Source organism: Trachurus trachurus, assembly GCF_905171665.1.
Source record: "Trachurus trachurus genome assembly, chromosome: 23".
Lineage (NCBI taxonomy): Eukaryota > Metazoa > Chordata > Actinopteri > Carangiformes > Carangidae > Trachurus > Trachurus trachurus.
In genome coordinates, this window is record NC_139912.1 from 22,056,287 (window position 1) to 22,066,992 (window position 10,706).

The 10,706-nt window shown below is 41.9% G+C and overlaps 1 protein-coding gene across 1 annotated transcript; it reads right to left on the minus strand.

Moving 5' to 3' along the window:
• Positions 1–369: 369 nt before the first annotated feature.
• Positions 370–6,800, minus strand: LOC311006596 (G2/M phase-specific E3 ubiquitin-protein ligase-like; the record flags this gene model as incomplete). Its single annotated transcript, XM_083999446.1, has 13 exons — positions 370–665; positions 1,934–2,060; positions 2,160–2,304; positions 2,584–2,687; positions 2,829–2,991; positions 3,115–3,217; positions 3,475–3,680; positions 4,114–4,182; positions 4,329–4,405; positions 4,500–4,562; positions 4,655–4,938; positions 5,028–5,103; positions 6,738–6,800. 13 exons carry the CDS (start codon positions 6,798–6,800, stop codon positions 370–372), a joined length of 1,776 nt encoding a protein of 591 aa, XP_083855572.1.
• Between the last annotated feature and the right edge of the window lie 3,906 nt (positions 6,801–10,706).

Consider the following 10,706-nt stretch of genomic DNA (forward strand, 5'->3'; position numbering starts at 1 on the left):
GAGGTGAACAGTCAGTGCACTTGTTTAAAAAAAGGCATGCCTGACATCTGTTCAATTTAACATGAGACAGGAGTCCCAAACATTTTTATTGAAAACTTTCCCATGAAATCTCCACAAGAGTCATCAGAATTAAATTTGTGACTTTTCCAACTTGACCCAAAAACAAAAAAAATGACTGGGTATTCTGAAGAGTACATGGAGGTAAAAACCAACTTTGGAGTCAACCATCAACCAATACAAAAGCAATGGTTCTGTAACAGTAACAAAAAAGATAACTGAAACAGTAAGCTGTCACATCAAATGATAAAATAAAATAATAAAACATATGAGCTGACCTGTTGCAGTTACGGTTGTTTTCCTTCTGAGTGGCTACACCTTATCAAAGGCTTGCCCATGGCAAATGGCCTGTGTCATTATGTTTTTGAATTCACTGTATGTTCCCAAGTGAGCTGAAGGGAATGTGACAGTGCGACTGCACGCACTTACAGTCGGAAAACAAAGTGTGTGTTTTGTGTCACAGTCATGTTTGAATTTTATGTTTATCCCAAAGTCCTTCTTCTCGCTTGGGAGAACTGGCTTGTGTCGTTGTCCAGTGACCCACTGCATTATTCGTCCAACAGTCAAGCCTTCTGGACAGATGCTTTTGTTGCTGGGGCCCTCGTGTCCTTAATGAAGAGATTAAGACAATGTTAGTCTGGATTGAAAACAATACATTTTAGTTTTCAAGTTGGTAAAATCCCTTACATATACAAATCACATTTACTTTTTTTTCAGTATAAGAACATTTGATAAATCAAAGTAGAAACTACATAGAGATTTTAACAAAAGCTGCATTTGTTCTGACTGGATGACGGGCAATGTTGTGGCAAAAGTTCAGACACCCTGTTATTCAGTATAGCTGTTAGTCAATATAACTATACAAGTCATCCATATGAAAGCCCTCCATGTCTAGTTTAATGAAACTGCTATCCTAGAGGTCACAATATTACATTTCATCAGTTACATTCATTTTAAATAGTGACATCAAGTTTCCACAAACGCTTAGATTTATTGGTTTGTATAGTTTCAATCGATTAACCATTTACACTGCACTATGTAAGGGATAATGTATAGTTCGGAGGTTGTTATGGAGAAATAAACCCCGACAGGTTGTATGGAACCCCGACGCGAAGCGGAGGGGTTTCATTCAACATGAAGGGGTTTATTTCTCCATAACAACCGACCAACTGTACATTATCCCGCTTATTACACGGTTTACGAGTGAAATAATTAATTTGAAACATAATGTTGATCAAAATACGACTTTCATCGATTTAAAATTGCATTTAGCGAATCTGCAAGACCGGTCACTTCCGCTGTTTTGCCGAGCCTCCTCCCGTTCGTGCATTTGAAGCCTTTGATAATCAATCAGTGGATCGATAGATTACCATACACGTGTTAAGATGTGTGTATTGTGTGTAGTCGTATCTGTCATAAACAAGAGATTAACTTTACTGTTTACGGGGTGCGTTTGTGTCACGGAGTCGCGGTGCCACCGAGACGAGAGGAGAGCTGACACCGGGTCAGAGGCTCTGATGCAGGTTTGGTTTCCAGCAGCGATGTGGAAGGAGCCTCCAGTCTCCTTGTAACAGGTTACCAGTCATTTATCTAACATCACTTTTAGTCCGACGCTGTTTAATGACGGTAAAAATGAAACACAAGGTAAATATCCTGCATAGTTTCTCTTTTCTGTGCTGCGCTGATCAGAGCGCCGTCCCTAGCAACGGTCTGTTATACTTGACGACGGTCTGTTATACAGAAATAACAGACCGCAGAACGCAGCGCTGGACCAATCAGAGAGCAGCATTCAATAGAGCCGTGTAATAAATAAAATGTACTGCAGGACAACAGAAAAAGTTAACCTCATTATTACCCTATCTTGGCTAAAACATACCAGAATCCTCAATTTCCTGGAGGTAGTCCTGGAGAAAGTTCATGATGTTTACTTCCTTTTTGTGCTTGGCAGAACCAGTTTCACTGTAGACAGGACGGCTGCTCTCCAGAACGAAGGCTGCATCCGCCTTTAAGAAGAAGAGAGCATTTCAGTCTGCATAAACATTGTAATTCTTGCAAAAGACATTCATGTGAAATTAAAAGCAGTCTAAAATGTAAAAAATTACCTCATCATCTTCCCCTGGAATAAACAGCGTTTGGCAGAGGTCTTCATGACTCTTCATGACTTTTGGGAGGTCATACACCTGCAGGCCTTTTCTCAGCTGGTCAAGCATTGGGAGGACTCTCATGGTGGAGTGAAGTATGACAGTTCTAATGGACAAAATGTTTCATCAGGACAATATACTGTTGTAGTATACCTGTTGGACGTAGAGGGTGGGTTGGGGGGACAAAACTACTATTTAAGAAAAAAATATATACAAATATATATTATTTGGTGACATGTGAAGAACACAGCTTTGCATGAAACCAATGCCATATTATTTGTAATCCATGTTTTAGACATGACCAAACAAGTAGCCTAATTCAAGTCACAAATTCTTGTACAATACACCCTTGCCTTAATGAAAAACAAAAATGTCACCGACATACCTTATCATGCTGTCTCGTTTTTCCATGGACACGGGTCCGGTGTATCCGCAGGTCACAATATCATCAACCAGGTCATTGATGTTGTCCTTACTGGCGCTGTTTATCTGAAAACAGAGTAGGTGTCAAGTGAAATTAATTTGCATTGTATTATTGTTCTGTAAAAGAAACAAACCAAAAAAGTAATTATGCAAGCCATTTCATAATGAGGTTAATGCAATTATTAACTTTAATAAAATTGAATTTACCCTCTCAATAAGCTGTGATAGTTCTAAATCTGTTACATCACTGGGAGACACTAGAATGCTGTCAGAGTCACCGGAGCAGAGGTATCTGAAGCACCACTCGCGCATGAACTTAGGACAAGGTCCTCCTTGTGCCAGGCTAGCTGCCATGACCTCTCCTGCACTCCTAAACAAAATACAACAACACCGCATATAAACTGCCTGAATTTATTTACAATTATATAAAACAGGGTTAACTAGCATTGCAATTAATATGCTAAAAGAAAACACAATGAATTTCATTACACACCTGAAGTAGTTAGAGTCCAAACTGTTGAGACAATAAACAGGATTCTTCCCTTTCTTATCTGACCCTCCAACAAATAGTCTGTTTTCAATCTCTGCTAGCATCTCTGCAAAACAGCAAATACAGTTAATTCAAAGGTCTCTTCATTTAATTAGCATTTGAGCCCACTACACCACCAGAGACTTGATGTTTGAAGGAGAAGAAATTATCCTCTTATTATAACTCTTAGAGCTATATCCAGTGTGCGGATAATTCCTTTCCTTTTGTTCTTGATTATCTTTTATCCTGCATCTGGCCTTGTAAGAATATGATGTGCACAAATGTCCTCTTATTGTGAAATGAAAAATAGACAAAAATGTATACCTGTGAGGAATTCTCTGCTCAGGGCCCCAGTATCGATGCCTGCCTCGCCAAAGAATCTGACCTTAAGTCTACATTTGGGCGATGTCTTCTTCTGCCGCTGCCATTGTTGCATGCCTCTGCTGAAGAGGTCAGTTCTCGAAACACAGATGGAAAATGTGTCTGATTCATCAACTTGTAAAGCGATCCAATCCAAGATTTCCTCAGCACTGGAATTAAAAACAAAAGACAAAAATTAAACATTAATATAGACACCAACATGTCTTTTCTGAATGCTTTATTTACTTATATATTTCTTGTTCAACACTGAGCATTTGAATAACAAACAAAATTAGACATGGTTATACTGTCTGTATAATTTCATAGCTGTTTGTTACAATTATTCCAGGTGGTTGTTGGGGTGTGGCATGGTACAACAATTGCCACACCTCCTGTACTGGTGAAATTCTAAGGGGTGAAAGCAGGCCTCATGTAAGTCAAGACAAGAGCAAGGTATGATTACCACATTTCTCTGTGATCACACTCCACACATATAAAGCTTTTCAAATGGAAAAAGATGATTGATACTGCAGTATCTCTTTAAATTGTGTATTATCCAGATGACATGATATGCCACCATGATTACCTAATGTACAATATTACCTTTGAAAGGTACTGATTTGACTGACTGGTACTGATCCACTTGACTCATGGCCATCATTTTTTGAAGGTCTGCACACACAAAGAAAACAGCTTGTCCTACATTATCTTGACAGAAACACTTGCATATCTATAACATTTTGCAAGGCAATCCTCTTACATGTCATTTGTCAAATGAAGATATACATGAAAAAATGCACTAAAATCATTAATATTACCGCAATCCGCATGTGGCTGCATGGATCTCAATCATGTCAACTTGAAATGCATTGTTGCACACAGGACACTCTGCTGTCTTAAAAAAAGAATTCACAAGGCATGTGAATAAAGACTTACATTATCCCAGAGATTAATATCTTGATTTACCAGGAAGGCACAAACAATTTCACCTTGCCCGTCTGGTCACAAATGGAATCTGGGGATTCATCTTCATGTGCTTCGTTGCAGCTTTCCTGGGGGAGAAAAACAGTAATACGCAATAATATCTCATTTTCCAATATAAACAGCTGTGAAATAAAGCCTAAAAGACTCAACGTTGACATACCTCTTCAGCAGAAGAGGACAAATCTACAAATTCTGTCCTGCATTCCTTGATGTGTACTGGAAGAATCTGAAGAGGAACCATTTTCTTGCAGGTTGTACACTGGGCTTTGGGCATGTTCTCAAACTCCTTTGCTTCGGGTGGTAATGGAATTGTATCAAGTTCTTCTTGTAGAGGAGAGATGTACAATGTGTATTTCCCATTCCCGCTCACTGCTTTCAGCTGCTGGCCAGTGTAACCATGTAGATCTGGAGGGATGACAACCAAGCTCCGCCGCCCACCCCCACCTAAATTTGAAAAGTTTTGGATACTAAGCAAACCTGAATATAGAGTAACTATTTTGAAACAACATTAATCCAGTGTATACGCCACATACCTGTGGACTTGTGCAGCATCCAGCCACCGCAGATATTTGCCAGTCTTGGGTATGCACTCAAAAGCAAATCTGAAAACTGAAGAGACAAAACAATAGTTAAAGCATTAATGCAATGAGTCGTATTTATGAACTACTGTGTATTTCATCATGCAAATATTAATTAAATCATGTGTCAAGATTAATTCTAAGATGGGTGTTTTTCTCTTGAGACATGACTTGACACAAGGCAATGGCAGTGTACCTCTGAATGTGTCACATTTTCAGATATGGATAGTGAACGTTTTCCAAGGCAAGCCAGCATGAGTGGCAGTTCCTCTTCTCCTTTTGGTGTTTTTTCATATTGTTTTTCAAGAAGAAAAAAGTTCACCAAAAAGCTCTTCCCAGATTCTTTCATCCTATATGGTGCAAAACGCCTTTTGCCTCTTGCCTCTTTTTGAAAGAATCCTGGAAAAGACCTAAAAAGATGGCATAGTATTATTCTCTCTTTTATATTCCATCAACAACAAAAAGCAAACTAACTTAGAAGACTAAGTGATTATGTTAGCTTACAGTATGTAGATTTGTTTAATTTGTTTTATGCAATAGTTAATATGGTGATGGTCTGAAGCTCCAGAAAATAAATTATACAATTAAAAAATCTCCAGCTGTTTCACTGCCCTCTGATTGAATCAGAATCAGGGACCCATTTTGGCCAAATGTGCCTAAACTGGGAGTGCAATAAATGACCCATGGCATGTACCCTACCGCGCCATTTCTTGTTTCACTGACAGTCCATTGTTCTGAGATCTTGTAAGTTGTTGCACTGCCTGCTGAGGCTGCCTCGCTGTTGGAACTGACTGCACTCCCTGTCCAACAGCAGCTTCTCCTGAAGTTCTCTGACTGACTGGCCTGACATTCGCTGTTACATTGTTACTTAACATCAACACCAGATTTTGTGCTGTGTTGATGATGTCCCTTAATTGGCCCTGAGTGAGAAAAAAGATAGTAAATGTTACAGACATGGGTACTTTCCACGATTTTACAGAATGCCTTCAAAGTAAACTAACTTCTTCTTAAAGTCTGAGCTTGGGTCAGCATCCACAACAAACAAAAAGCCAGTCTGGACCATGGATGTATTATAATAGATCCCTGGTCTGACTCTGGACCCATGCAAACCACACTTGTGCGCCTAATCTCAAGCAAATGACTGCAGGCAAATAATAATAACTCTTATAGGGCTTTATAGGGCCCCCAGCAGCGGTGCGCCCGCTACTGGGGGCGCAGCTCTGATCAAAGAGGCTACAGAGGAACTATGCAGGATATTTTCCTTATGGTTCTTTTTTTTACCTTGATTAAACAGCTTCAGAGTAATAGTGCTGGTTAAATAACTTAAACGACTAATTACGTGGAGAATGGAGCCTCAGACGTCTCTGCAGCACCGCGACACAAACACGCACCGTAACGCCTATAATGTTGGTCAACATTATATCTCAAATTAGTTTTGTTTTTGTTTTCATCAGCGCTAATTAGCTAACTTAAGCCAACTTCTAATGCTAGTAGCTAATGCAAGCACTAACTGAGCATCACCGCCACCGGCATGTCGTTAGCTTGTAAGCTAAAGCAGTAGCAGTCTTCACGTCCATAAACTGTATATGATTTAAAACAGTACAATTTCATGAAATAAATAACTAAATAAAAATAAATAAATGTTGGATGTGTTATTGACTTTACCTGTGATGCTGCTTCCCCTGAGTTACCCGCGGTGTCCATCGGTGCACTGCTGTTGTCAGCCATCCTCGACTTCGGCGCATCACTCGGGGTTCGATTACTTTCCCCTGTGACCTGCCTGTGACCTGCTGTGACGTCATTTCAACACTTTTTCTACTCGTACCCACAAACTTGAATTCGTGTTCACAGTGAAGACTTCGTAGTCGTAGAAATTAGAGTTGTATTCACAAGACTTTACACTCACAGCTTTTAGATTCATACTCACATAAAAACAATCCTAACCCGAACAATTTGCAGAATCATTATTCCAGCCAGGGTAGTTCACCCTCCGAAGCTGAAGGTGGCGCTAATGCGCATAATACACTGATTGCTTACCGCTCTTTGGAAAACAACATAAGAAGAAGGTGAACCAGAGGTGAACCAAGGCGAGCAGTCAGCAGCAACAGCAAACACAGCACGGAGGAAGCGGAGGACTAGCATCACCGAACTTGCTGTAAGTTTTGAATGTTAATATTAGTATATTGTTAAAGCAGATATCAGTGGAATGTTTTTGTTAATATAAGTCCTAAATAGTCCTATTTTCCGTCAGCAATCACTTACATGAAGTATTTCAGCCTAAACACGAGTCTCTCCGTCACTCTGCTCTGCTGTAACCCGAGGAGAAAATTTTCCTTGTGGGATACAAGTGTTATCCAATGAGGAGAGAGAACGGCATGAAGGGCTGTGTGTGCAGCCAAGGGATGCGCGTGAATGTGGTGACGTAGCACGAGGACCAATTGATGCCTGACAAGGGCGGGGGCTGCTAACTCATGGTGCGTTCAAAGAAACTCGTACTTTGTGTTTTTCCTTCCTGTGAAGTCATACCAGTTCGATCTGGTACGAGTTCACGGGTCGGAAGTTACGAGTGGCCGTTATAGGGAACTTTCACAGACAACAGGATGGTAAAAACACGAGCTACGGGTTACCTGGAACGCTACCAAGTCGTAGTTGTGACTTGAAGCTGTAACTTACGGTTTCAAAAGCCTGCCTTGAACGCAGCATTAGCCGAAACGGCCGTGAAGCTGATATCTGCTTTAACATACTTGGGTATGCATGTCTGTGTTTTTTTTATGTGCTCTGCCGCTCTCCGGAAGGAAACGTTGTGCTAGCATAGCAAGGCTGCAGAAGAGGTAATGTTAGCTACGGTAACTTAACTGTCTGTAGTGAGAGATAATGAGAGTGCAACCTCTTTTTTTGTTAGGAGCTTTTCTGGTTGTCGACGCAACAGTCTTGACATGCTTTTGTTTATTTCGGTCATATTATGCTGTAGAAAAGCGGTTCAACTACCGGGAGACTTTCCTCTTTCAAATAGCCTACACCCTACACTACGTTATTCACAGTTAGTAGAGCACGGCGCAGGCACACTGCAAGTCGCTCCAGGGTGAAACTGTCTTCAGCCGTCGACTTCCGGGCTGCGCAGCCTGGGACGCTGGCGCTTGTGCAGCCCATAGTCAGTGCATAGTGAAGTCGACGGCTGAAGGCAGTTTCACCCTGGAGCCTGCAAGTCTGACTGTGTGCGTCTCCTGTGTCTTCTAGGGGCGCTTGTTTTATATTCTGAGTGAGCACTGACACACGGAGATTGCTGTTAACACAGTAGACACAGAAAGAGTAGACGCCGCATCGAACGCTGGGGCGCGGGAAATGCGGCCGCCATCTTGGACCGGTCATTCAAGCTGCGTTCCGATCCACAGTTTACTTGGACAGGGCGCGGGAAATGCGGCCGCCATCTTGGACCGGTCATTCAAGCTGCGTTCCGATCCACAGTTTACTTGGACAGAGCTCCCTACTCCCTACTCCCTGCACAGGGAATCTGCCGTAGGAAACTTCATTTAACCGATATAACACCAATGGGAACACCCTGCAACGTCACAGCTGTTTCCGGTCGAGTTTAAAAATAAAGTTTTTAAGTTTCAAAATGTTTCACGCCACTATCACCGTTTAGACAGATCTGAAATGATTGAAGAAACATTACTATTTCTGTGTGCACAAGCAAAGCAGTTTTGTGTTACAATGTGTGGTATTTATTCAGTTTGGGGGTATCAGGGTGTGTAGAAAGCATCAGTGGCTCAGCTGACAGGAAAGCTAACGGCTGTCGCTAAGCTAACGGCGGTAGCTAAGCTAACAGGACGTCAGCTGTTAAAACCCTCCCGTTGTCGGACACGACATGAAACTACTCTCGTTAGCTCAATCATGTTGTAACTAAGATATTCGCCGGAAAAAATATTTTTTCATGGACCGTTTATTGAGCCACTGAGCTATTAAAGTTAGACAGGTAACGATTAGCCCTGCCAATTTACGTAACGCACGTAAACGGACCGCAATGGCTGATGGGTAATATCGGTTGTCAACATCCGGTGAACTGGGCGAAGTGAGGAACCGTTGTTCACTCCTTCCCTGCACAGTTCACAGTACCCTTCAAACTGCTCCCTGCGGTTTGGAACCACACTGAACATAGACCAGAGCAGCTTTTTTATGCAAATGAGAATGACCGATGCATTCTGGGTAATTTAGGGGCAGCTACCGGCATTTTTACATTGCACTCAGTGGCTTTTTGTGTTTTGATGGAGCGTAGACTAACTAACAATCAATCTGAATGTTTTATTTTTTGTTTCTTTTGTAGCACTATGTCTCATAATTATTTTGACACCCTCTTTGAAACCCACCGTTCACGCTATCTTGAAAAATTACAATGAATGAATCTACCGGTATGCTCATTTAGCCTCCCACAGTGATCAATGACCCCACAAAGTGGCCAGAAATGTCTGACCCAGACATCTACACGTATTTGGTGGAATCACCGGGAGGTTTTGGCTAAGTGTTGTCTGTAAATAGCCTGTTAATAGCCAACTTTTTTGTTAGTTAGTTTATCAAGCCAGTTAGGCTGAACTTTTCAATGGAGGGATGCCGGGCGCTGCCCCTAAATTACCCAGAATGCATCAGTCATTCTCAGATGCCGCTCTGGTCTATGGCGGAACACCCTGTGCAGTCCACTGCGCAGGGAACTTCAGGTCAATCGGAACGCACCCTCAGTCAGAGCCTAAGCGGAAGCAGGAAGTAACGGCGCCATGGGACCTCAACTCTGAAAAACTCACCACTCAAATGAATGAGACTGAAAATTTTATTTCGTGATCCGATTGAATTGTGCCATGAGAAAAAAATATGTCCTCTACCTGTTTAAAACATTACGTTTCATGCCGAGAAATCAGCCGTTTATCATAAAACGGCAACAGAAGAATGTATTTTGTGTAAAGACCGCTCTACGGACTACAGATCTGTGTCCCACAGAAAATACGTCACCAACTGACACGGGAAAGGGCAGCATTTGGTGTGTGACGTCACCTACGCGACTTGTAGTCTTTCTGGTTACAGATTCTTCTGAATTTTATTCTACAATAGCTTTACAACAAACTGCTGATTTCTCGGGATGAAACGTGATGTTTTAAACAGGTAGAGGACATATTTTTTTCTCATGGCGCAATTCAATCGGATCACGAAATAAAATTTTCAGTCCCGTTCATTTGAATGGCGAGTTTTTCAGAGTTGAGGTCCCATGGTGACCGTTACTTCCTGCTTCCGCTTAGGCTCTCTATATGAGGAGACAGACCACTCTGCCCGTTTTTAATGGGGAAAGCTGCGGCGCCAAAGATGGCGCATGTCCCTCCACTTTTCACCAGGAGCCAATCACCTGCGTTGCCAGAGCTGAACTAGGCCAATCATGTTGTTGCACCAGCGCATGCGCACAAGTAGATTTACGACAGACAAACCGACCTGGTGGCAACAACAACACGGCTTTAGCACAAGGGGGCAGTTGTCGGTCTGAGAAGTGAAGCTCACTTCCGCGTTCAAAAAACTGCAATCCCCTCGGATTCCTATGGGGGCTGGTGTCAGAAGGGAGCATTCCCCATAGACCCCCATGTTAAAATCGCCGACTTT